Source organism: Lonchura striata, chromosome 3, assembly GCF_046129695.1.
Source record: "Lonchura striata isolate bLonStr1 chromosome 3, bLonStr1.mat, whole genome shotgun sequence".
Taxonomy (NCBI): Eukaryota; Metazoa; Chordata; class Aves; order Passeriformes; family Estrildidae; genus Lonchura; species Lonchura striata.
In genome coordinates, this window is record NC_134605.1 from 296,289 (window position 1) to 324,261 (window position 27,973).

General features: G+C 43.3%; 1 protein-coding gene across 1 annotated transcript; it reads left to right on the forward strand.

Moving 5' to 3' along the window:
• MRPS5 (mitochondrial ribosomal protein S5) lies at positions 1-27,973 on the forward strand. The gene is made up of 11 exons (XM_021538615.3): positions 1-84; positions 2,239-2,376; positions 12,760-12,885; positions 13,179-13,412; positions 15,830-15,864; positions 22,432-22,522; positions 23,199-23,245; positions 23,894-23,951; positions 24,743-24,805; positions 25,926-26,062; positions 27,439-27,973. Exons 1-11 carry the CDS (start codon positions 27-29, stop codon positions 27,661-27,663), a joined length of 1,212 nt encoding a protein of 403 aa, XP_021394290.2. The 5' UTR covers positions 1-26; the 3' UTR covers positions 27,664-27,973.

Genomic DNA, 27,973 nt, shown 5'->3' on the forward strand with positions numbered 1-27,973 from the left:
GCCCGCGGCGGCCGTGAGGGCGGGCGATGGCGGCGGCGGCCGGGCGGGCCTGGGCCCGGGGCGCGCTGCGAGCGGCCTGGAGAGGTGACGGGACAGCGGGAACGGGCACCGCCGGGGGAGGGCACGGGACAGCGGGAACGGGCACCGCCGGGGGAGGGCACGGGACAGCGGGAACGGGCACCGCCGGGGGAGGGCACGGGACAGCGGGAACGGGCACCGCCGGGGGAGGGCACGGGACAGCGGGAACGGGCACCGCCGGGGGAGGGCACGGGACACCCGCACGGCAGGCGGGGGTTCCCCGCAGGGCGAGGGGAGCGCGCTCAGGGGCACAGGCACCCGGACATCATCCATGGGGACACACGGACATCCATGGGGACACACGGACATCCATGGGCACACACAGACATCATCCATGGGCACACACAGACATCATCCATGGGGACACACAGACATCATCCATGGGGACACACGGACATCATCCATGGGCACACACAGACATCATCCATGGGGACACACGGACATCATCCATGGGGACACACGGACATCATCCATGGGCACACACAGACATCATCCATGGGCACACACGGACATCATCCATGGGGACACACGGACATCATCCATGGGACACACGGACATCATCCATGGGCACACACAGACATCATCCATGGGCACACACGGACATCCATGGGCACACACAGACATCATCCATGGGGACACACGGACATCCATGGGGACACATGGACATCATCCATGGGGACACACGGACATCATCCGTGGGGACACACGGACATCATCCGTGGGGACACACGGACATCCATGGGGACACACGGACATCATCCGTGGGGACACACGGACATCCATGGGGACACACAGACATCATCCATGGGGACACACAGACATCATCCATGAGGACACATGGACATCATCCATGGGGACACACGGACATCCATGGGGACACACAGACATCATCCATGGGGACACACGGACATCATCCATGGGGACACACGGACATCCATGGGGACACACGGACATCCATGGGCACACAGACATCATCCGTGGGCACACACGGACACCATCCATGGGGACACACGGACATCCATGGGGACACACAGACATCCATGGGGACACATGGACATCATCCGTGGGGACACACGGACATCCTCCATGGGGACACACGGACATCCATGGGGACACACGGACATCCATGGGGACACACAGACATCATCCATGGGGACACACGGACATCATCCATGGGGACACACGGACATCCATGGGGACACACAGACATCATCCATGGGCACACACAGACATCATCCATGGGGACACACGGACATCCATGGGGACACACGGACATCATCCATGGGCACACACGGACATCATCCATGGGGACACACGGACATCCATGGGGACACACGGACATCATCCATGGGCACACACAGACATCATCCATGGGGACACACAGACATCATCCATGGGGACACATGGACATCATCCATGGGGACACACGGACATCCATGGGGACACACGGACATCATCCATGGGGACACACGGACATCATCCATGGGCACACACGGACATCATCCGTGGGGACACACGGACATCCATGGGCACACACGGACATCCATGGGGACACCCTAGCATCCATGGGGACATGGATCCTCTTTAGTCGCTTTTCAAAACTCAAATGTATTTTTTAAAGTGTAATTAGGAGGAAGGGAAAACATCTTTTATCTTCTACAGTCCTCTAAAAACCTTCTTGCTTTTCTTTTCTTTAGCAAAATCGAAGCAGCTGATGAATTTCAGGTCTCTTTCCACCCTCAGGGCAATCTGTACTGAAGTGGTGCCAAACTGTGATGAGAGCCTGAACATTAAGCAGGGCTTGAAAACAGGCTGGTGGGTTTTCCTTAGAGGAGGGAAACATTTCCACAGCCTAGTCACAAGAATATCCTTAAAAAAACCCGACCATTTCTTGCAGGTAAACCAGGAAAAAGAAAGGCTGCAACTACTTAATAATTCATTAAAACCATTCTATCAGCAAGATGGACTGCCCTCTTTGTGACATTTTCTGTTGCAGTGTTTTCCCTCCCACCTTCTGCTTTGCACTTCAAGACAAAAGGTTCAAGTCTGATTCCCTTTGAAAATCACTGGCTTCTCTGCCCATGCCTGTATTTGCAGCAGATGCAGTTTTTAAAGGAAGGAGATGTGCTGTCTCTAAACACCTGTCTGTCTTTGTTCCAGGCTTTGCTTCTGTGCCAGCGAAAGGGAGCTGCAGTCCCTACTCCAGCCTGGCATGGGCTTTCCAGACACGGTGCTCCCTCACTGCCCCCTGGGCTGGGACAGTGGAGCAGTGCAGGAAAAGCAGTTTCTTCAATACCTGTAAGTCCTGAGCTGGGTGAAAATTGTTAACAAACAGGAGAGGGGAAGAAAACACTGCTCTGGAGAGACACAGTCGTGAAAATCTGTGTATACTGACTTTTTTGTGTCTCCTGGGATTACAGTGGCAGCTGCAGGTGTTGACAGAAGTGCGTGCACAAAATCAATTTATCATCCTTTAATAGCAAACAAGGGTTTGCTTTGTGTCACAGTGAATCCCTCTAATGTATGTCACTGGATGGGAGGAGGAAGCAGCTTCCCCTCTGTTTCCTAGGCCTTTATTGAGAGTGTAAATTGTGTGTTTATCTTCTAAATTATTTTTTGAGCCACAGGCAAGGCCTGCTGTTCAAAATTGGAATTGCTGCAATGCAAGGCACAAAAACTGTTGGTAGCCCCCTGCAGACTGTCTGCTCTGGTGCAGTGCTTTCCTCCAGCCCTGAAAGGAATTTCACCCGTGCTTAGCATAGCTGAGGAATGGTGGCTGTTTGAATTGACACTCAGGACTGTGAACTGAGACAGCTGGGGGGCTTTTTCACCTGCTCTGTGCTTCCTTTTCCTGTCCCATAGCAGAAGAGAGGAAATGGTAAGGACACAGTCTCTGGCAGAGATAATTGCAGCAGTCAGAGGGTCAGAATGGGATTGTTTCTAACCCATAGAATTTAGGAGCTCTGCAGAATCAGCCTCTCAGAACTGGTGGTCTCTTCCTTCTCAACATCTGGGTGAAGAATGCTGCATTCTTTTTCTTTACATCTGCTCAAGAAAAGGGGTTAAACAGTCAGGCTGGGCTTGCTGCTGGTTTCATCCAGTAAATTTTGACCCTTGACTGTAATTGAGGGTGGAGGGGTCTCCAAAGGCTTGGAAAGGCTGCAGTGTGAGCTGCAGGCTCTGCATGGAAAAGGCTTTCTTAGGATGCCACCTGCAGGGAGAAATCGTTTGGACAAGCAGCAGCAAGATGAGAATGTGTAAGAAGCCACCCTCTGTTGTTATTTTGTTTATCTTAAATTAAACCACAAGTGATTGCAGTGTGATTAGGATTTGTATGTTAGATATTTCCTTAATTAGCCTTGTATTCATATTCACAAGCTCTAGATGAGCTCTGTTTTGCCAGGAGCTTTTCCAGACGTCTGGTTAAATGTCTGAATTAGAAATATTTGCTGAAACAAAACATCCATGTTGTTTAGTAAAATTTTATTTATTTAGGCAAACTACCTGAAACTATTTGCTTATTTAATAAGATGTAACAACCTGGAAAAATGAAAGTGTACCTCCTTTATACATTAAGCAGAGGCAGTAGCCGTGAGATTCAGAAGACTCAGGGTTTTGTATTTCAAAGTACAATTATTCTAAGAACACTCACAGAAGTAAAAAGCAAAACCCTCACAATTCAAATGAAGTGGATACAAACAGTATAAATCACTCAATTCCTTAGCAGTGCAGTTGCTTCCGGATTGGCAATATTTAAAATGCAGATATGACCATTTTATGTGAAGTAGCTGTCAAGTGAAATGTCAGCCAAATGACAGAGCTTTGTGCCTGAGAAGGGTGACTGGATTTTTCTCTCTCTAGTGAATGCTTAATATTCCTTCATCAGTCCTTGGGTAGTATTACTGTGCTCTTGCTAGTAGAGTCATCCATATCTTCAACAGAACTATTCTTTTTAATAGTTTGTCTGGTTTGAATAGAAGGAATTCATTTAAATAGGAAAAATTGCAATTATCTGAGGCATTTGTCTCTGATCTTTACCCAGGTACTTCTGTCCTGCAACACTGACACAAAAACATTCACAGGGATTTATTCCCATCCTGTGACATGTTTCAGTGAGTTTTTAATGAAATGATGGAAATTATCTTCATATTGCAGGCTTATTTTTTGCCCTTTCCACCCTCCTGACCATGGGAAGCAATTCAGTTTTCATTTACTGCTTTGGCTGTCTCCCAGCCTGAGGAATTATCTCTGACCCCAGGCATCCAAACCAGCGTGATTTTCTCATCATCTGTTGTGTATCCAAATGCATGTGAGATGAGGAGCTTTTATTTGTTACTGGGAATGTATAAAAATCACACAGTCCTGCTCACAGGTAATCCCATTAGCTGCCCTTGGGAGCCAGCCATGGGATCATAGAGTGGTTTGGGTAGGAAGGGTCTTAAAGAGCATCTTGTTCCAAAGCCACTTCTGTGGCTGGAGAGCCTTGCACTGCTCCTTGAGCCTGCTCCTTAAGTACATTTTGTACCATGTTTTTGTAGTCTTATGTGAGTTTTCTTTGGGCTAAATTGTTCATTTTTACAGCCATGTCTAACTCCATGATCAGAATTCAAAAATGCTTACTTTTTCAATTTACAAAGAATTTTCCTTGAAGTATGAGCATTCCAGATAAATAATTACAGAGCTGCCTCTTGTCATTATCAGTGGCATCATAAGAAGAGTTTTGATGTTTCAGCATTAAGGATGTAAAGAGTTACATCTGTACAACAGCTTTTTACATTTTTTTTCCTTTTACAAGAGAGTTGTCTGTATGTTGAAAAATAGGTGGTTAATTGCTTTTAGTCAAAAGAAAGGGGACTAAATGCCTTATAGTTAATTGTACCTGGAGAGGTATTCTGTTGGGTTTTGATTTGATTGGGTTTTTTTTACAGTATTTATTTAGATAATTTTATGATATTACTTTTCAAAGGCATTTAGCCTCCAATTTTCATTTTGTTTTGAGGAACTGAACCAAGCCAAGGGTGTTTAGTTTGCAGAAACCTCACTGAAATTTCTCTTCTCCATTTATCCATCTGGTGACACTGCGGCGTGATAGTTACTAAAAATAAAAAATGAAAGCTTTACTAATCAAAGCTACCTTCAAAAGATAGTAGTATTTACAACCACACATACTAGCTATATTTAAGGTCCTTGGTTTTTCATAAAATGTTATAAAGAAAAAAAGTACAATTTCTCAGATGCTGGATTTGTAGCTGGATTTATTCAGGGTTTGAATTGAGACTGACAATCAACCTGACAGTCAGGTCCCATGTCTGCAACTTGTGCTGACATTGTGACAAATTGCCAGTTTTAGAAAATGTGAAATTCTAATCTGAGTGCACTGCGGAAGGGTGCTCAAGGTTTGCAGTAAAGTGGAGTTATTCCCTGTGTCAGTGCAGCAGTGTGAGTGCATCTTTTGGAATATTTTCCAGGTTTTGTACTATCAGGATGCAAGTTTTCTTCTGGATTTTGGGGAAAATGCCCAAAACTTTCCCATTCTATCTTGGGGGAGAAAATAATTAGTCTATACATGTCTTTTTCGCCAAAAAATTTGCAGACCCACCTCAACAGAATTTTTATGCAACCCACACAATTGGAGCTTTTGCATTTTTTAACAATGTTATTTAATTACTATGAATTAATAGGTAGCCCAAGAGCGTCAGACTTGTATTAACAAAATCAAACAGAACGTTTGGTAGTAGATGAGGGTTTTTTTGTTTTGCTCTTGTGGAAATCAATCTAGCAGTGAGAAGTAGAACTGAGCTTAAGTTTTCAGTGGAAACATACCAGGTATGTGTCCTTGTTATTTTTTAACTTCTTCTGTGAGCTTTTATCTAAAACCATTTCTCTGTCTGTCCCGTGGTGGTGGTCTCCTGGATGGCCTCACGTTGTTTTTTGTGGTGAGACACTTGCAGTGCCCAGATTTGGCAGCTGTGCAGTTGGATGCCCCCAGTTCATGCTGTATGCCTCAGCAGTGGCTGTCCAGGCTGAACAGTCTTCAGGCTTCCCGGGTTTTGTAAAGGCCCTGAGGGCTCCCAGACAATACCCTCAGGAGATGACATCTGCAGAGGGAGAGGCAGAATTGCAAAGAGGAGCATGCATTTTGCTTTAGCAGCCTTGATTTTTAATGGCCCCACTGGGGAGGGGGAGATTTTTGTCTTCTCATTATCTTCAGTATCAGATGTGCATCATATGCTGCCATTTTTAAAGGCTGGGAGGTCTCTTTTGAAAAAGGGTCTCTTTCTTTGAAGAAAACTACGTTTTGAGTGTGGTGACTTAGTGACTTGAGAATAATCTGGCACTATATGTAATTTTTTATAGATCTTGTGGATCCATGCTGTTCTGCTCATGGGCCAGGGTTAGACAGGAAATCAAGGAACTGATGTCATATGGAGGCAGATAGTTGGATTTCAGAGGTCAAGTGGCAAGAGCAGTTCTCATTTGGGATGAACACACTGATGTTGATGAGTCTGCTGTAGAATCTCACTTGTTAGAAGTAATCCCTCTGGTGTTAGTATGCCATTGTTCCATTTTTCTCTCATTAATAAATCTCTTTGTATTATCATCTGCAGAATATTCCCTTTTGAATTGTGGAGGAGAGGATTCAACCTAGAGGAGTTAAATATTTTCCATAAGTAACTTTACAAAGCCTGAGTAGGTCTTGGAATGAAAGATTTCCACGTTTAAAGCTAGGAGGAAAATATATTAGAAACATAACTTCTGAGGGATAGCAGATGGTATGAACTGAGTTGACAGGTTTTGAACAGTGTATGAGTTCAGCTGAAGATGATTAAGGTGTAAGAAGCCAAACTCCATCTTTGTTTTGGATGGTTCACTGCTGTTGTTTTGGAAGTAGGTTTTAATGTTATTGTGAGAATGACTCCAGCCACTCACAAGAATTGAGCTTGACGTTGAATGTTAATACATGCAATTGGAAATGACATCTGAATTATTTGAGTCATGTTCAGCCACTGCAATGAGTTGCAGGTTTTGCTCTTAAGACAGCTGCTCTGGGTATGCTTTTTCCTAGCACCTTTACCCTAAATGCTTTGTAGTTAAGGATAGTGTTGTAAGATGATGGAGAGAGAATATTGTCGGAACCCCGGGTTTGGCTGGGGTTCCTGTGTGGTGGTAGAGCTTCTCCTCCAACCCGCGTTCCCAAAGGAAAACTCCACAGTCTCTTCTTGTTCGGTCTCAAGATGTTTTATTGCTAGTTATCTAACAGATTAAGTTCTCGGGCTGCGGCCCTTTGGTCAGCGGCCCAGGCAGAGAGGCACACACTCCTGACACCCTGACTGTCCGGTGTCTTCTTCTCCTCTCTCCCCGCCCAGGGCTGCTGCTATCTTTTATAAGATATATTACGTATAACATGTTTACAATTATCCCCCAATACCTATTACCTACGTTACCAAGTGTTTTTCTATTCTAAACCAATCTGTGAGTGCCAACATCACCAAGAACATGGAGGCAAGGAAGAAGAAAGAAGGAGGATGGGTTCAGCCCACTTTCCTCCATCTTAGAACTTCTGACCCCCATGTACAAAGTAAAAACCCCCCTGTACATGCACTAAAACCCCCCTGTACACTACCAAAAAATATTTCCCCCTACTTTGTGACTACATTTACTATATTATCTAGCACTTTGTGACTGCTTGTTCTACCTTCAAAGTTGGTAATTCATTCCATGGTTCAAACTCGAAATCACAGCTAAATCCAGCTGCCTGCTGGGGTCCAGACTGCGTCTGACCACGGCCTGGAGCCTCTAAAAATGTCTGAGAGGCATTTTGAGTTCCCACAGAATATGGCATCGTGTTTAGATTTTTGGAGCACTCCTTTTGCCTAACCTAAGGTACTTAAATTGCAGTTCTTTACCAAATCCTGGTTAGAGTGGTTGATGTAGCTGGTTCATATTTCATATGCACGAAACATTTTTTTCTAAATCTTGTTTTTCTTTGGAGATGGTGGCATTGGTATCTGGAGAAGGGAGGGGGTTGAAATACCATATTTTGTAAGATTTAATCTGTTAATAAAAGTGTGTATTCCAGGCTGAGACTTGGGAGAGAATGTAAGTGATTGAAAAGACCTTACTGAGTTCCATTGGTGATACAGCTGCACAAATGTAATGGTGTTAATGGACAACAGTGCTCTGAGGAACTGTTTATTATAAGTTCTTTAGTCTTTTTATTATGTCAATATTAATGTCTTTGTATCTCTGCTGCTGTGCTGCCACAGGCTATTTGTCACCAAAATCCTTGGGGAAAGATTACTTGTATTGGAAAGAAGTGAGCCTACTTAGCTGTTCTACAAAATTGATTCTTTCTTCTCCTTTTACTCCCTTCATTTTTCCAGCTTACTGCTCTTTGTCTCTCTTTGTATGCTCAGCAAGCTGTGAACTCATCTTGCAGGAGACAAAGAATTCTGATTTTAATCTCAGTTAATGAGTATCTAGGATACTGGTTTCTGATGGGGCTTACAGCAAGTCTTTTAATGCTTTTGGTTTACTGAGGTGTGGCCAAATATTAATCTGATAATTACCTGTCTCATTCCCGGTATTCAGGGATAATATAAAGACACAAACCCAAATACTTTCCAGAATATTACAAATACCTTTTGTGTAGATTAAGCTACATGGAATGATGTCATACAGACTTACTGTTGTTAGTGATCAGCTTGCATAAAGCATGCTTTCAGATCAGTTCAGTAGTGGATCTTTTTCTAGTCTATAAAATCAAATCTTATAGATGACACTTTTCCCCCCCACTCAGTAGCTCTGTGCTTTTGGGTAACTGACTAAAAATGTGCAGTGGCTTTTACGACTGCTTCTATTTTAGCTCTTGAGGAATGCATGCAGCACCCTATTTTACAGAGGCAAAATAAAATAAGCCCATCAATCTCAAAGACACTGCATCTCTGCTGTAGTGTCTTCATTCCTGAACATCTCCACAAGTGTGAAAGCAGTGCAGAAAGTCCTTTGTCTGGAGTTACTTCCTCCAAATCAAGACATTGCTCCTGCCTCTGTGTGTGCTTGTAATCACTTTGGTGCTTTGCTGCCAAGTCAGATTGACCTTTCTTACACACAGATTTTTATTTTCTCCAGTGGTGTGTTGGCTGTCTGTCATAAGCAGTGTCCCCACCATTGTAATCTTCCTGATGACAGCCTCTCCCTTTCACATCCCATTCTTGTCACTTTGTCTTAAAATCAGCGTGATACCTCCATCCTATAAAGAACGCAGCCCTGCAGCCTGCAGGCTTCTGATGAGTTTCATTAAATGCAGCTGCTTTCCAAACACATGATGGTGTTATTACAGACTGATGAGATGAACTGCACTTCGGGACCAAATGTGATGTTTTCATCTGGTTCTAATTTTGTCAGAATTTGTGTACTGCTTGAGGCCAAAGCTTGACTCGGCCTGACCTGTTCTTCATGGATGTGTTGGCATTGAATGTTCTCCTCTGGTGCAAGGCAATGTCCTTACTCTGTGACCTTTGCTACTTCCCTCTATTGGAATTAAAGTGATCTGATTGTATGGTATATTTGGAGTGTAGCTCAAAGGGCAGGATTTTTTTTGGCATGTTACCAGCTCCAGAGCTGTTCTTTTCTCTTAACTGCTTGTGCTGCCCCTCTGCAGCCTCCTTGGTAGCTGTTTGACCCTCTGTGGTGTCACCCAAACTGCAGATTGAGGGGCTGTTCCAGCTTAAAAATAGCCTTGCAAAGAAAAATCTAAGTGCTTTTATTGTGATTCCATGTTTCCAGGCTAGAAAGTTTATAATTTTTTAAAAATAATTGCTAGTTACACAGTGTTTTCTGAATCAGCTAAGAAGGATTTATTAACAGGATTGATGACCAGCCTTCCACCTAATGCAACAGCCCCATAATTCACTTAGCATGAATTTACTGAAAAACACATTACCTACTTAGTTTGCGTTTTTCCCCCCTAAAAAAAATTTGCAGCAAAGAGGTAATGTGTTTTTATGTAAGTTTTTGTTGGTTTTGGTGGCGTTTTTTGTTGATATTTTCCCCCCACACCTTAGGTCACAGCTACATGCAGTGGTGTGTTGTAATCAGCTGTAAGGTTTTTAATGGCTGGCAGTTCAGACACTGGTTTTAAACCATTTGATACTGCTGCTGTTTGGGGGATTTCTTTTTTTAACTTCCAAACCTCTGAACATTGGGGTTCACTTGAATGTCTAGAAAAGAGCATATAATTTCAGACAAAAAATTCTCTTTTGCAGGGGACCAAAGCCTACCCCGGAGCAAATTCAGTTCTTGCCTCACAGCATATAAGAAGTGGGATAAACCTTGCTGTTATCCATGGGCATTTGTGCTGGTCTGTAATACACAGATTTCTGCTTGTCTGCAGTAGAGTCAAAATCCCTGTTACAAGTTTTACCTTGTTGAGCTGTTCATACACCAATTTTTGGGTATGTAATGACTTTGGAGGCCACTCTGCTCTTGGCTGATTGGAGGTAATATTATTTTGTAGCTCCCTGGACTTGCAGAGTTCTGTGTCCTTCCTTGTGTACTTGCTTTCCATTGTACTGAGCTTTGATTGCTGGATTCAGGATTCTCAGAAAGGAATCAGTTGTGCTTCCTACTTGGAAAAAGATACTTGAGTGAATAAGTGTGTCAAACTCTTGGAAGAACCACCTTGACAACTTAAACAAACTTAGTACAAAAATAAACCTGGGCACTTAGTGGCACTTCTGGGCATCCTGGATTGTTTCTGTTCCTCACTGTGTTGTCAGCCTGGCAGAGCTTGCCCAGTTCCAAAGCATTTTCCAGTCTGTGGGGCAGGATCTCTCATTATTCTGAAAATAATTAATTGCTGGTGCAAAGTGGCAGTGAATTTATGGTTATTTTATTTCCCCTGGTTAAAAGTTTTTACTGACACATTTTTATCTACTTTAAATAAACAAAATCAGTTTGTAATCAGAGAAGACAAGATTTACACTGCCATAGTAACACTACCCCTGGGTGAAGCACATAATAGCAGTGATCTGCAAGCATGACCTTGGTCTCACTTCTGCACTCTGGCTGGAGGGATGGGCAGGGCAGAACCTCCTGAGCTCAGCAAGGACAAGTGCAGGGTCCTGCAGCTGGGCAGAGCAGCCCCAGGCAGCAGCACGGGCTGGCTGAGCTGTGGGCAGCAGCTCTGCACAGGAGGCCCTGGGTGCTGCTGGACACCCAGCTGTCCATGGGCCAGCCCTGCCCTGGGGACAAGGAGGCCACGGGGACCCTGGGCTGCCTCAGGAGCTGCACTGCCAGCAGGGCAGGGAGGGGATCCTGCCCCTCTGCTCAGCCCTGCTGGGGCCACTCTGCAGTGCTGTGTCCACTGCTGGGATCCTCAGCACAGGAGAGACCTGGAGCTCCTGCAGAGGGCCCAGCACAGGGGAGCAGGACGATGAAGGGGCTGGAGCAGCTCCGTTCTAGGAGAGGCTGGGGGAGCTGGGCCTGTTCCCCTGGAGCAGAGACACCCAGAGGAACCTGATCCATGGCTGCCAGTGTCTGCAGGGAGGGGCCAGAGCAGGGCCAGGCTCTGCTGGGCACCGGGCAGTGGCACAGGAGGCAGCGGGCAGGAGCTGAGGCTCAGCAAGTTCCACCTGAACGTGAGGAAGAACTTCCCTGTGCAGTGCCCCAGCAGGGCACAGATTGCCCACAGAGGCTGTGGAGTGTCCCTCCTGGGGACAGTCAGGAGCCATCTGGACACCATCCTGTGCCTGTGCTCTGGGGTGGGAGGCTGGAGCAGGTGACCCACGGTGGTTCTTTCCAGCCTGAGACATCCTCTGTGATTCTGTGAAATATTATCTATGGTGTCTTCACATAATCAGTTTCTTTTTGGTATAGTTTTTTCTTTTGTTGAGTCTTTTGGTTTTTTTTTTTGTCTAAGCTGCCGTGGTGTCCTGTATTGCCATCAGCTGGGTGAGCAGGAGTTTACAGCTAACTCCTGAATATGTTTCCTAAGTCTTGCTCTCCTGTGCTGGGTGGAGCTCCAAGGCAGTGCCTGGTCCTGGCCACAGCCACTGCTGAGGAGGCCTGACAGAGCCAGAGCTCTGTGGTGATGCTCTTAAAGTGTTCTGCATTCCTTCCTCCTTGCATTCCTTTCCACTTACACAGGCAATAAGGGGAACGTTGTATTTTCAGAACTTGAGAATAGCAGCAGGTTTATGTTTTGCTTAATTTTTTGTGTTTTGTGGCTTTTAAAGCAGGCTGGCCCTTGGATATTTTTAGGGGTGATTCAAGCTGACTGTCACTGATTGATGATATGTACTGCAAGGTATTGCTGCTCTGAGTTACTAATTAATGATTTTCTTTTCATGACCTGGAAATGCATACCATACTGGTTACTTGTCAGGAATATTTGTCTTTAAATCAATTTTGAAAAACCTTGTAGAAAACATGCCCTTGGCTGTGTGCCTCTCTCAGTGCAGTAATCAGGGGTAGAGGCTCATCTTTGCACCAAATACATATGCACAGAGTAGGAATTTACTTTCTTGGCAAGGCAGTAATGCTACAGTTTAAATTCCAGCAAAGCAAAGATCAAGCAGGTTTCACGTTTGGGGTTATTTTTTGTTCAGCTTCAGTTTCCAGTGTAAGCTGTACTTGAGTGTAACTTAAGGATTTTTTTTTTTTTTTTTTTAATTTCAGTGACAGCTGATCAGCTATGGAAAGGAGCTTTGGCAGAGACTGGCGTAGGAGTAAGGAAAGGAAGAGGAAAGAAAAAGAAGAAAAAGCTAAGGAAGAATCTCAATAGAGGCCAGGAGATTGGTGAAGGTAGATTCACAAATACAAAGCTGAAGACATCTTGATATTTTTGTGTACAGTGTTTCTTGATTTCATATGTGGACAAATTTATTTTCCTTTCTGTGATGCCAGAACCGTTTTGTCTTTAAAAAAAAAAATTTTTTATTATTATTTAATGTTGGTTTTGCTTTTCCAGTTACAAATTCTGCATCATAGAACACATTTGAAATATGTGAGAGTTTTCCATTTCATTGCATTTTCCTGAGTCCAGAGTTGCAATTCTAATCTGGAGCAAAGCATATTTTTTCTCTGTTATTTCTAAGGACGTTCTGGTTTCCTCTGGCCTGGTCTTAATGCTCCTGTGTTGCAAACTGGGAGAGTGCAAGAAGTTGCCCAGCGAAAAAAAGAAGAACGAGAGAGAATTCAGTCTGAAATCATTCAGCAGAGAGATACATTTGAGAAGAAAAAAAAAATAAAAATTAAGAGAGAGGGAGGATGGAGTGGAAAGTGTTGGGGAGGTGTCATTCTGGATCCTCCTGACCCTGGGCCGAATGGAGGTAAGAAAACCAGTTCTCTTCTTCCTCTCCCTTTCTGAGGGGGTACTTGCAGAAAGTGAGATCCAGACTTTTTCTGTGATTGAAAATTGGTTTTGTACTTTATTCCAGGCCCACACACAAGCAAGCTAAATCAAAGAGCAGGTACTGCTCACACCAGTGAAATCTATTAAAACACTGCTTTATTTCCTGCAGCTGTTAGCCTGTTCTGTTCCATTTACAGACTGAATAATTTTGTGTGGTTTTACAGAGTACTGTGCCATGTCACAGAGTGCTACAGGAGTCCTGAAGGATGGAAATGTTCTTCTGTTTCCAGCATCAATTGTCTTGAGTATGATGTGTAGTCATGTTTTTCAATAGTTTCTTAAAGGATCCTGTGGGATAAATCAATCTTTCTGAAATTCTAGTTCAAATAATGAAATAGGATTAAAGATTATGTAGTTTGAATGTAGCTTTTAGAAGAAGCTGCAATAAATAACTATCATATTAACTATAAAAGTTTTTTTTTTATTTCCTAAGTAATTCAATATAGTGAAGCTAGAGCTTTTACTTGTACAGCAGAGAGGTGACTTTTATACAGTGCTGTTATTCAGACTACTAGAGATTCTGTAGTAGCTTTAACATTTAGAAGCCTAATCTTTTTCAACTAATTAAACATGAAAAAGTCTTGTAAGCTCCTGTTGGGCTGAGTTTTTATTGTGAAACTCTGCTTATTGACATCTTTCTGTACACTTTTATAGTAAGAGGAGCTAAGAAAGACAGGTGGTATTTTCTAGCACTGTTTGCATTTCATTTTGTTACCCTAAGAGCAAATATTCTGTGGAAGGCAGTGATGGGACAATGGACTTGACCAACTGTCACTGAACCTGTCAGTGTAAAAATAGGAGATCTGAGACATTAATTGTTCCAAATTCCCCATAAGTCAGTGGTGGAACATGGAGCAAGTCAAGGAAGTGCCATGGTTCTAGTTCCATACTCTGAACACAAAACTCTGTTGAGTTTATCCCACCAGAAGAAGTGCCAGCTGTTGTAAACAGTGTTTATGCATTTGTGAACTTAACCTTCTGGTGTTTTCCTTGCTTTTGCTTTTGGCTGGTACGACTGATGTAGATTACTTGCATTAAAGTTGGCGGTGTGGAGCCTGCTCTAGTCAGATCACGTTCTGCCAAAAAGAGGAAAGGGCACTGCAATCAAAACAGGAGAATGAAGCTGTCACCCTGTATTATAAATGTGTTTGAGAAAAAGCAGTTTCTGATAAGCATGCACTGATTTCCTTTTAGTCCGCTAAAAATGTCAGGGGTCTTCAGGCCCCCACAGTTCTTTCAGTTCCTTTCTTTTTATTCAGAGGATTAATGGTTTTGCAGGGGAACTGGGACATTACCTGTATGCAAAGCAATGTCAAGGTGTTGGGAAGAGCAGACCTGAAGCTGCCAAACCCAATGAATCCTTTTGGCCTGAGACTGTGGCATGACAGGATTCCTTGGTGTCACTTACTGTGCTGGCTAGGAGTAGAGAAAGAATAGTGTTTTCCACTTTGAAATCAAATTGCTTTTCTCCCAAGTTTGCAGTGTTCCTTTAGCAACTGAAGAGCTTCAGAGGGAGCAGAGAGTACAGATTCATATCCTTACTGTGAGCCAGAAATCTGCTTTGTGCAGACTGACAGGTCTCTAAACTGTGCCAAGATGATCATGTTTATAAACATCTTGGAGGTTTTGTGTAAATAATAAACGATGCTTGGTCAAGGACTGAGGCCCCAGTTCTACACCGTTGCAGGCTTTTAAACTTTCCTCCAAAATCTCACTGTAGCTACGCCAAGTAAAGGTTTTCTGTGTTATACTGAAATGCTCTTGTTCATGGCATAAGTTGGAAAAGCAAGAGGTTGTGAGGACTATGGTTATTTGAAGTGGTCAAGTATTGTTTTGTTTCATGCTCCCCCTCCACTTTCTGGAATTTCACAAAAGTGTGAATAAAGAAGTACTTGCATTTCCATAGAATCAAAGACTAGGTTGGTTTGGAAGAGACTTCTTACAGGTCATCCAGTCCAAACCCCACATCTCTTTGAATCCCTGTTAATTGTATGGTAAAAGCTTTAGAATATTCTGAAAAATACTAGATAATACTTTAGTCATAATGGAAGTGACTCATCTGGTGATTTTAATGACTTACTTCTTTTGCTCTGTATATATGAAATTTGAGGTTTATTTGCAGTTTTAGAGCAGTATTTAGGGGAGAAGGCAGTTTACATTGCTTGTTCAAATTATTCTTACCTTACCTTTTCTACTTCTTGCTGAGACTCCTTTATAAACTACATCTCCATGGAAGTTGTGTCCTCTTTAATTTGTACCACCTACAGGGGGGTGTGCTGACAGACAAGTAACACAAGGAAATGTGCTTTTCTCTCCTTGTTTTTCTCCCTACAGAAACTTATGAAGATTTTGAAACAAGAGTCATCGAGGTAAGCATTGCAAATCTTTCCAGGGACTTTGAAGAATTATCACTACTTTATATTGACCTTGCAATTATTTAACAAGTCTTTGCCAAGTCAGTGTTGTAGCAGTAGGACTTGGTCTGGTTCTGTTGTTTCAGCTGCACAGCCTATGAGAAAGTGAATTACCTTGTCTCTTCATTTGAAAGAGAAGGGCTAAGAGAAACATTTTCTTAACAAAATAGCCTGCTTGACCACGGCTCCTTGTCTGGAAGTTAAAAGAATGATCAGGCAAGTCAGAAGCTGAGCTACCTGACAGCTCTACTTCAGAAAAGCTTCTCTCCTGTCCTGATAAATGTGCAAATGGGTTTCCTTGTCCTTGATTATCTTTCTGCATTTTGCTGAGATCACCATCAGTTTCTACCCAGTGACTCGAGTGTTTTCTAGATAAATCCCAGTCTTTACTTGTGGCAGTGGGTTTTGGTATCTCCTGAGACATGGCAAACAATGATTCTGAATTGTAATCTCAGTCTGGGTAATTAAAAGTCATGAGTTGGTTTCTTTTTTTTTTTTTTTTAATCCTGCAAAGGGGAAAGATGTAAACTGTTTTAGATGTCTGCTGTGAAAAGGATAAAAAGCAATGGATATAAATAAAAAGTAAGCTAAATTTAGACATAAAGAATGACTTGCAAATGGGAATTTGAATACTGGAATGGGTTGGGAGTATAGGGAATGTCTGTCATTGGAGCTTTTTAAAAACAAGTTAGATAATCTGTTAGAAGGGATGGGGAGACAAAATCTGTGGCCTGTTAACCCATTTTCATGTCTCAGTGGGTTTTTGGAGTGCACTGGACCACACTATGGGCTTTGACTGATACAGCAAAGACCATTTGGAGCACGTGGCCTTTAGCTGAGCCTGTGTTTGAGGGCCATTTGTGAAAACTGCACAGAAACTGTTCCTAAAAGAAGTGATTTTTGCTCCCAAGCCCTGCAGCTGGCAGTGCCTTCTGCTGCCTGAAGGGGCACAGAGCAGAGAATGTTGGGCTGCTGCTGTGCCATGTCACAGCTGGCTCTCACTTTGGGTGCCCTTCTCTACTGGCAGAATTATTTACAAACAGCAAAGCTGAGTCGCTCTGCAGTGGTTCCGTGTGCTGTAGAAATTTGACTCAATGCTTTATTATATTTGAGTAATAAAAAAGCTTTTAGAAGCAGGCTGGAGCTCTGCTGTTACATGAGATTGCCACAGATGTGAACTGAGAAAGTGGAATGCTTTTGCAGAAAAATAGCAGCAGCAAAAATTCTCTGTTCAAAAGCAGCAGCGAGCTCAAGGTAATTGAGTCTTACAATTTTCTGATAACAAGTATGAGTTTTGAAATAAATAGATCATTTTAGCATTCCTGGCTTAAATAGGTGAGAGACATGCTGCTATTTCTGGATGTGTTTTTCATTGTCTTTGCCTTCACACCAGTACATGAGATTAAAATAACATTTGCTGGGAAGTTGTGCTTCACAGCAAGAAACTCAGAGCCATTTTTAAAGGAGTGCCTTTTGAACAAAGATATAATAGGGTCTTTCTGTTGTGATTGTGCTACTGAAAAGGCTGTGCTGTTTTCCTAAACAAAGAGAGAAATTGCTTATTAAAGTGTTTTCTTATAATGCAGAAACAGAAAAGCTGTGATTTGATTTCTCCTGGCTGAAAAATAGAGTATAGACAAGCTCAGATTCTCACATCAACTGGAAGTTGGGTTAACTGTTTCTTACTTTCTCTGCCCGCCTAAGGCAATATTTCCTGTTCTGCTCCTATTAGAGATAAGAACAATTTCTTTAAATAGAACTGATGGTAATGCTTAACTGGTGTTCTAACATCATGTAATCACAGTGGTAATTAAAATCTACAGGTGCAGCTGACATGTGCCATTATTATTTTCACTGGAAGGCTTCATTTCATGTGTCATCAACCCTCAGATGAATTTTTCTTTTATTTTTCTCCAAAATGAACATGGTAACATAGCAAAAAAAAAAAAGTAATAGTAATTACCTTGTGCTGTAATAGTAATTGCCTTGTAGTGCAATTAAAATTAGAAAGTGAGACCTTGTGCTCTGTAGGGCTTGAAGGCACAGAGCATGAGGTTAGTGGCCCTTTGAGTCTCTCATTAAGGGGAGCTTTCTAAATGAGAAGATATAAATAAAGCCCTTTGCAAAAACAGACCTCAAAGGGGTTTTGTCCAACACTGAAATTGCCTCCTACCAGTTGTGCTTGGTGATCACTTGCTGGTTGGTTCATGCTTTTTTGTTTCCATTGCCTGTTTCTGGTGATGGCAGCTTGAAGAATTCTGTGCAAGCACAGCTCCATTTTAGTAGGGTCAGTGCAACCTTTCCAGTGTCAGAATAGATCTGCTTTTGAGCCAGATGGTGCAGGTATGGTGCTGTCATTTTTAAATAAACCAAACACTCAGAGATTTGTTGCACTGCAGAATGAAAAGTAGCATTAGGTGTTCTTGTCTCAGTCCATTTGGCTTCTTCTTGGCTCAGCTTGGTAGACTTGCTACTTGTGGCAAAGAGAATGTTCTTTAATGCACAGCCTAAACCCTTTTGTTTCTTTTTGTAAGCCATTGGAAATTCTTTTTGCAATGGGTGCAAAAAAAGGCTTGTAAAAAAGAAATGCTGCATGAATTACAGTGTCTGAGATCCAGTGTTTGACAGCCTTGACTAAAAAATTATATGGTATGAAGGATACTCTTAGAGTAATAATTTACTTCTAATGAGATGTTGCCTCAGAAGTACTTTAGGAGTATTTGTAGGCTCTAGATTTTGTTTTTAGACTACAGGGAAGTCTTCTGTTCCCTAGATGATACCGACAGTGTCTTTAGACTGGCAGTGAAAATTTCAGACAGTTTTTAAGATAGCACCTGAAGCCACCTGTCACAGGAAAACATGAGTGGTCAGAACTGTGCACTGTTTCTGATACTCTTGGAGAACTCAAAAGATTTTGGCCTGCCCTAAAAGTAGAGTTTAGGAATGCTACCCTCAACTGGTTCTGTTTAATAAATACTTGATGATTTTTATCTCTTACCTGTCAGGCTGTATGGAAGAAATAACTGGCATTTGGAACACCCAGAAGCTTTTGAGTGACTTTTAATTGGGCATAATTATGGCTCATCCTTTGAAAAGGCAATGAAGCCATTTCAGCTGCAGAGTGACTTTGAGGATGCATTGTTGGGGGGTCAATCCAAAGGATCTGTGCTCAGCTGGGAGCTGTAGTATGAAGCCACACTGGGAGAGGAGAGAGAGGAAGAGGGCAAGGTTATGAGTGCTGCTTGTGTTTGTGTGAGTGCTGTTCATTTCTGCTTGTTGGCTTGCAGGGCTCAGTGGGGGATAGCAATGGGATAGCAATCCCATCTTTCTGTGAGGGACCTGGGTGGGGAGAGCATCTCCTCCTCTGAGGGTGCAGGGTTAAGGACCATTTCAATGCAATCATTGCAGCTGGGAGAGGTTCTGCCAGTGTGTTCCCATCTGCACAGAATGCTGGTAGGGACATGGTGCAGCTAACATGGGGTTGGGATTTTTAACAAGTTGATTACTCAGTTCTTTTAGGTAACTGGATTCCCAAACCTTTTAGCTGTGCCCCTGACCCTGCCTAGGCTCATTGGCATGGAAGTGCTTTTCTTTCAGCACTGCACCTTGCTGTCATTTTATCTCATTTCCCCTTGTACCTTGGAGGAGTGCTGGGACCAGAGGCTCTTAGCCCATGAGGGAATCAGCCTTTGCAATCATTTCTCTGCATCACAGCAGCAAAACAAAAGAGTGGCAGTGTCAGGAGTGTGGCCTAGAGGTGGCAGGTTCCTAGAAATCATGACTAGAATAGGATTTCTGGAAAGGAGGGAGTCCCAGGGGGAATCAAGTTGGCCAGTCATTCATTTGGCTCTTACAGAAACAAAACCTCGCAGGAAGTGTTGGATTCTGACCCCTTTTTTTAACCAAGTCCAACTGCTGGAAGCATAATAATGTTTAGCAGCCTGCCTTTGAGTGCAACTTAATTCCACATTGTCGTTTCTCCTCTTAATAAATGTCTGAGGTGGTTTCATTTTGGTTTTGATGTGCTTCTCTTCCCTCAGTTCTAGAAAGGAACCTGTGTTTGCAGTATTTCACCACTGGATGGTGGATGCAAGGAGTTAGTTGGAGGTACACTGTGATTTAGGTTGAGCATGTGCTGCATCTGCTTTCTAAGCTTAAAAATTGGCTTTCAGTCTAACTTGGGTGGCAGTCTGAGCATAGGGGTGGCTGTGCCTTGGTTTCAGTCACTTTTCAGAGGCTGTGCAGTTTGAAGAGTGGCACAGAAGCTCCTTGCATGTGTCTTTATTGCCACATTCTGGAAAGGGAGAGGAATAATCCACGAGGAGATTTCTACAAACATCACATCCTTTATTTTTGACATGCTGACTCTATTTTTGTACAGCTACCTGCTGAGATTGGCAAGAGAAGATAAAAGTGTGTGCAAAGCAAAAATAGTATTCTCTTGATGCTCCTGAGGAGATGACTCTGCTTTACTCTCTCTTCTTCCATTATTATTTTGCATTTTCTCTAAATAGCCCATTTACACAGGCACTTTCATCTTACGGGGTGTGGTTTTTAGCTTGTTCTTGTCACCAACGAGTTTGAAGAAAGAAAAATAGCTTGGAAGGCTGATATTTCTTCAAAGTGCTCTCTAGAATGTCTGGGTACCTTGAATTAAGCAGCATCTTTATTTTAATGAAAGCAAGGTGAAATTTTTGAAACCCTAACCATAATCTATACCTAGTGAAGGCACTGGAATTTTGGGGGGTGTTGTTTGTTTTGGGTTTTTGGTTGTTTTTTTGTTTTGTTTTGTTTTTGTGGGGTGTTTGTTTGTTTGGATTTCTTCTGGTGAATTTTAGTAAGAATGTTTAAACCATGACCAAGTATTTTCTAATAATCTACTTTCATATGCCTAACACTACTGCCAGAGTAGCTTACTGAAGAATTACATATAGGGGAAAGGATTTTTATATATGCTGTGTATTATCTTTTGATACTTTATATGTAATTCATGTATTACATACAGCATATAAACTGTATGTGTGCATTTAAATAAACATTTAATTCAATAGATAAACAAAACCAAGGGAACTAGAACAGATGGACAAAGGTTCTCAGATTGCTGTCCCAAAATTGGCTTCTCTCACCCAGTGTGCAAGAAGCCAATGCACACACAGTGGAGCTGTTTGATTCATTTGTAGTTCTGCTCCAGCAGGGGTGCTGTGGGTAAAGCCAGCACACTGAAAGCAGAAATGCAAGCATATTGATACAGTTTGATTCTCTACAGTTCTGCATAACGAATCTGCATCACTGCTGGGCTAAGCTACTCCTTGCTTGGCTGTCTCTCACCTGGATTTGAGGGCACAGCACATTCTGAATTCCTGTTTGGTGTTAGGGGTCCCCACTCACAGGCGCAGCTTCAGAGCTGTGGTTTGCACATCAAAATGAGCCAAGTTCACCAAAGGACAAACTCTGAAGTATTTCTAAACCCCAGCAGACTGGAGCTGGTTTGGGCTGACATGTAACCAGTCTCTTCCCCTTATCTCATCATTTTAGTGACCTTTTGCCACATTCTGCATTTTCTAGCTCAGGTTGTCCTCCCTTTCCCCAGAACGTGCTCTCCCTCCCACTGCTCATCCCTCTCTTGTCCACTTTGGGATGTGTTAGACCACAGAAGGTGGGGGGCTGTAAAGCAGTGACTTGCTGATAGAATCCTGAAATATTCTGACTTGGAAGGGGCCCCTCAGGATCACTGAGTGCAATTCCTGGCCCTGCACAGAACAGCCCAAGGGTCACCCCAAGTGCCCCAGATTGTTGCCCAAACAGTTCCTGAGCTCTGCCAGGCTTTGTGCTGTGACCACTGCCCAGAGGAGCTGTTCCAGTGCCCAACCTCCCCCTGGGTGAAAAACCTTTTCCTGATCTCCAACCTAAACCTCCCCTGACACAGCTTCAGGCTATTTCCTTCTTCTTCCCATCTCTGAAATGGAATCTCCTTTTCAGCAGCTGCCATCTCTGTAATCAGACTGCCTTCTGCAGCATGCAAGTAGATTTCAATCCTAAATTTTAATTTGTGTAAAGCAACAACAGACCTTGAGTAATTCCTGAGAGTGCTTCTAAAATAGGTTAAAATACGAGGGGGGCACTTAAATATTGGTGTCACTTTCTCAGTATTAATATTACTTTCCATTTTTTCCCATGTTGTTTGATCATGCTTGAAATCACACCTAAAGCTGGGAGCATTAGAGCATTATCTGTTGTGCAGCTGAGCACAACAGAGGGGTTGCTTCCATGAGGCAACTTTTTCTCTGAGTGTGGATTTTTAACAACCTTTATGTATTTAATGCCTTGAAGCCAGTGTCCCACTGCAGATGCTACCCATTGACAAAGGCAGTATAGATATTTTAAGTGTATACTACAGACCTCTGATAGCTTTTTTTTAAACTTGACTCTCTTTAAAAAAAAGAAGAAAGAAAAATTAACAAAGCCCAACCCATTTGGACTTGTGTAATAACAGGAAGTTCTGTGTTGTTTTTTTTTCTTCAGGTGAGAAATGTGTTTTGTATGAAGGCAAAGGAAGGCAGGAAAAAATCAGTACGTGCCTTAGTGGCTGTTGGGAATGGCAAAGGGGCTGCAGGTATGTGCTGTGTGCATGCATTTATTCTGTGTACAGGGTGACATCTGATGATGGCATATTTTGTGGCAGCTTTAATAGGACAGCTGGATTCCTGGTCAGCCAGAGTTTGGCTGAACTTTGCTCGTGTGAAAGATTGAAGGCTGAATTTTGCATGCACTTGGGAGTGGAGGAAAATTTGTAAAGAGAGGAAGGTGTGGTTCTCTTGCAGAAAGATGTGCTACTCTGAAAAATCTCTTCCTGCCTCTTCTTTGGAAAGATTAATGTGTTTTCACTGTAATCCAGATGTCCTAAATGATGGATCTGAAGTTGTCCTAGGCTTTTTTCCTTCATTCCCTTCTTTGTGTGTAAACAGAGTGGATTGTCTCTTTTGTCTGAAGCAGTCACCACTGCTCAGTTGTTTGAAACAAAGTTTGGTCAAACACACAAAAACAGCTTAAGCCTTATTTTTTTTTCCTTTGACAGCAAGCAGATGGCATCCAGATATTAGGTGTTCATAACTCCTAAACTGTTTGTGTGATTTCCTCTGAATCACTTGCTGAGTATGGTCTGTGCAGTGGAACGGAAATTTAAATGCTAAACGTGGCTGTGAAGTTCTTTGGTTTTTTCCACTTTTCTTTCTGAAGATCATCTGCATCATCTGTATCCCAGCAATAAAATGCCTCTTTCTGTCTTGCAGGTTTTGCCATAGGGAAGGCAGGTGACAGGACAAATGCTTTAAGGAAAGTACGTTGATTGAATTTTTTTTTACTTGATGACAATTACAATAATTCATACTTACAGGGTTTTCCCTAATAATCAGTATAATCTGTAGTTTTTGCAGAGAAGTAAGTCCATGTGTTTGCTTTGTCTTGATTGAGATAATAATACATTTATTTGGGTTAGAAAAGCCCTTTAAGATCCAGCCCAGCTGTTGACCCAACACTGCCAAGTCCAGCAGCAGCCTCAGTGCCCTGTCTGCACATCTCTCAGACACCTCAGGGATGGTGGCTGAGCCACTTCACTGGCAGCCTGGTCCAGTGCTTGGCAACCCTTGCAGGGCAGGAATTTTTCCCATCTGAGCCTCCACTGGCGCAGCTTGAGGCAATTTCCCCTCATCCTACCCCTTGCTACCTGGGAAAAGAGACTGACCCCAGCTCATGTCATCTCCTTTCAGGAGCTGTAGGGAGCAGTAAGGTCCTCCCTGAGCCTCCTCTTCTCCAGACTAAACATCTTCATTTCCACAGAGTTTAGATGTGGCAAATCTGTTTTCCTAAGTTGTTGTTTCCTAAGTTTTTCTCTTTTTTTTTCTATCTCATTAACTGAATAATGGTAAATTGCAAATGCTTAGCAGAAGAATTTAAGGAAAAAATGTTTTCTGCTTTCATTCCCTAGGCAAAGAATAAAGCAATAAGCTCCTTGCACTTTATAGAGATGTATCAGAACCACACAAGTAAGTATTATTCTTTCAGTATAAGCAGTGAATATGCCAGCAAGAACTGGTTGCAACTACTTGCAAAGCATAAAAAATGTTGAATCAAGTTTTTCTGATCTGATGCATTGTATTATACAATTCTTGACAACCTGGTCTAGTTGAAGGTTCACTGCTCATTGTGGAGTGGTTGGACCAGCTGACCTTTAAAAAGTCCCTTCCAACACAAACTATTCCATGGATCTGTGCTTAGAATTTGGGTACTTAATACATAGTATTTCAGGCTCTTAATAGCAAGATTAGATCTTTTCTGGCACAGTTTGAGTTAAGGGAGTCAGATACTGTCAGGGAATTTTTCTTCACTGTGTGAGTGAACTCCTGTGTTTTTCCCCTTTCTGTGTCACAGGAGATGATTCCCTGGGACTCAACCCATGTGTGCTGAGCCTGGGCTGGAGGCTCAGCCTGAGGTTTCCTGGTAGTTTTTTGTTTGTACTTTGTATGGGAAATCCAAGAATGTTGATGCCTATGGGGAAATCTTAGGTTAAAAACTAGATTATTAGAAAAGGTATGAGCAAATTGTGTCACATGAGCTCAGTTCAAAACTAAATGAGGCTCACTAGAGACACACTTATTTTTCAATTGTAACATAGTATTCACAGGTATTTCAGCATTCATAATCTATTCCAGAAATTTACCTTTGAAGAAGTCAGGGGAGAGTAAAACCAACTTAGAGTTCAGAAAAAGAAAGACACTAGCTAAAGCTCTTCTAGAAGTAAGAATTTATCTGTAATGCCTTTTTTTCCCCACTCCAGTTTACCATGACATTTCTGTGAAATTTAAAAGGACAAAAATCCGCATGAAGAAACAAAACAAAGGTAATTAAAGAAGTTTACATCTTGAATTTTTCACAGTTACTGACTGGTATTTATATGATGAACTTAAACTTATCTAGTCTACCATGTTTTAAATGTTGAAAATCATCAGCCATTTCTCTTTAGAAATACCTACTTTTGCTGACATAGTTTTGCTCTTTCCCAATCAAATTGGGATTTGTCCACTTTACATTGCTGGGAGCTCTCTCACTCTTCCTCAGTGTAATTCCTTCAGTTCTCGATTACCTGGCTGTGGAGCCTGGTCCTGCTCCAGCCACTGGTGGGTTTGCACAGAGCTGTAAATTCTCACACCCCTCCCACTCTGGGTCTCCCTTTCTTCACAGCCTTGGTGGTTGTGAAGTCAGTTTGATCTTCCTGGAAGTGGCACCTGAAGTTTCCTGAGAGCTCATCAGTTAGGGGAGTGGTTTTTTTCTTTTCCTTGTCTCTTTGGGGTTCTTTCAGATCTGTGTCTCTGTATATTTTGTTTCTGGTTTCCCCTTTCTCCCTCCATTTCCTAGCTGACAAGTCTCCAATTGGATAACCTCACTAGAATAAACATTCTAGCCCTTTTCTGCAGCTTTCCAGCCTTTTGGTCCCCAGGATGTATCTCTTTTTTGTGTCCTTTACTCAGGACACAAGGCTTTCCTGTAGTTTTTAAAGATCACTGGAGCTAAGCCATGTAAAACAATCCTCTCTGGAGTGAAAGGAGACTCTTCAAAAAATATCTCCTGCATTAAAGCCTGGCAAGTGTAAGAAACCATTTGCAGTTAATGCCAATGTGGTACAGCTCCAATGTGGAGCTGATAAATTCTCCATCTCTCTGATGGAGAGGGATGCAGATGACACACAAATCTCTATGTGTTTGTGGATTTTGAAATATGTTTGTCTCTCCTTCACTCTGTGCCACTAAAATGATGATGAAGTGTAACTCATTCCAATTGCTGGGCCAGGAAAAGGGAAGTGATGCCTCTGCACAGCCCCTGGAGCCATTTTCAACATCTAATATGTTCTACCATGCTGGGTAACAGAAACAGCAAAGAAGAGATCTCAGTGCTCTCTTCTGAGTAAGTTGTGTGCTTTTGAATAATGACCCAATGCTCATTTATGTATTGTTTTCCCCCAGGGTATGGTCTGCACTGCCACCGAGCCATTATCACCATCTGCAGGTTGATTGGCATTAAGGACATGTATGCCAAGGTCACTGGATCCAAAAACTTGATTAACATCACCAGAGCTCTCTTCAGAGGCTTGACCCTACAGGTGGGTGCCCTCCCAGTGCCCATTAGGTATGGGGACAGGAGGGGATGGAATAGTTTGTGGGCAAACAGTTGATATTCCAGGCTTAAGGTGAAGTAATCTTACAAAGTGCAAACAAAATCAGCAAAGGGGGTAATTCCTCAGCAGCTTTATGGAGTTGTCCATCAGGAAGCGCTGTGTGTAACTCTGCCTGTTCCACAGCCAGGTGTCTGCAGGGGACATCTGAATTCCTGGGCTTTCATTTGGTGTGGTTTTGGTGACTACTGAAAAATGCTGGGCACAGGGAATGGTGGGCCAGGTTTGTTTGCTGCTGCTTGTTTGTGCTCTAAGTTCTCACCGAGCAAGGAGTGAAGCCCCAGCTGCTTCTGTTGCTGCTGTAATTGAGACTCTGAATTCAGTCAGGGGGGTGGTGGTGGTGTCTCCACTTCGGAGTGCTCACAGTGGAGATGCCTGTCTGAGCCAGCTGCCTGGAACTGATGGAAAAGCTCCAGCATGCAGCATTTCATCCTCCTTCCTTTGAACAGCAGCCTCAGGATGAGTCAGCCCTCTGGGAGTTCCTGGTTATGTCCTTTGTTTGCAGTTTTGGTGGCTGCCAAGGTTTAGCTGCCTCCATCCCTAATACAGCTCTGCAGAGCTGTAGCTGTCAGCTGTGTCACCCTGTCCTGGCCAGTGGCATCAGGTCAGCCCCAGAGGTGAGGGGGTTGTGATCCTTTTGCCTGGTGGGAGTCACAGATCTCCCAGCTTAGCAATACCTCAGGGCAGCCACGCCTGGGGAAGCCTGGCATTGGATTTTCAGTCCTTGTCTCTGAGATCCTTCCACAGAACAAACAGAAAAAAGGCCTGCTGTATAAATTACTGCTTTTGGAGTTATGCACTTGATGTGTTTTCTTCAGTGCCCTGAGTAGGAAAAATTTCCTGTCACCTGTAAACATTTACTCTGTAAAATCTGAGTGTTATCAAAACACCTTGTAGGCCAGGGACAGGTGTCATTGAAAATAATGTTACATTCATATCTTTATGAATATATCTTTGTGTTAGTTAATGCCTCCTGTCTGGGCAGTAACTGGCACTTTTCTGTTATCAAAACAAAATTTATATCCACATAAAAATGTTCCTGCCAACAGGCATGTTTATGAGCAGGGTATGTTTTTCCAGAAGCAATTCCTCTGGGATGACACTGTAGGGCTGATTAGTGCATCTGAGCTCTGGCTATCTCAATTTTCTCCCAGTAAGATAAGCCATTTCATTTACACAGTGCTTGAACTGTTTATTAGGAAATTCCTCTTTGGGGCTTTCTCCCCTGCCCCACATCCCCTGTAGATCCTGGCCTGCAGTAAGCCAGCATTGTTTTGGCTGTCCTTTCCCTGTGCTGCTCCCAGGAGACTCACCAGCAGCTGGCAGACCAGAAGAGCCTCTACGTGGTGGAGTTCCGGGAGGAGCAGGGCCCTCTGCCCATCGTGGTGGCCCTGCCCCGGGGGCCTGTCCGGGAGGAGCCCGAGCCCGAGGAGGAGGTTCCCGACACGAAGCTGGAGTGGAGGGAGGTGAAGGAGGCGCAGGGGATGCTGAAATCCCCCTGGGCCAGGGTCAGGCGGGCGGCGTGCTGACAGCCCCGCTGCCTCGTGCCCAGCCGGTGCAGCTGGGACAGCCGGGCCCGAGGCACGGGCTCTGGCCTTGGGTTTCAGGGAGGCAGCAGGAGCTCTCTGTGCCAGCCATGGCTCTGCTGCCACCCAGGAGCACAATCCTGCCTGAGTGGGAATGCTCAGATGGAAGCAGCCAGAGAACGAACGAGTCTTTGGCTTCAGACACGCATTTACTCCATTCTAGAGGATGGTTTGTCCATGTTCCTTTCACATGCTCTTGGGGAACTGCTGAAAATACAAGCTTGTGAAAGCAATAAAGAATCACCAGAGTGGG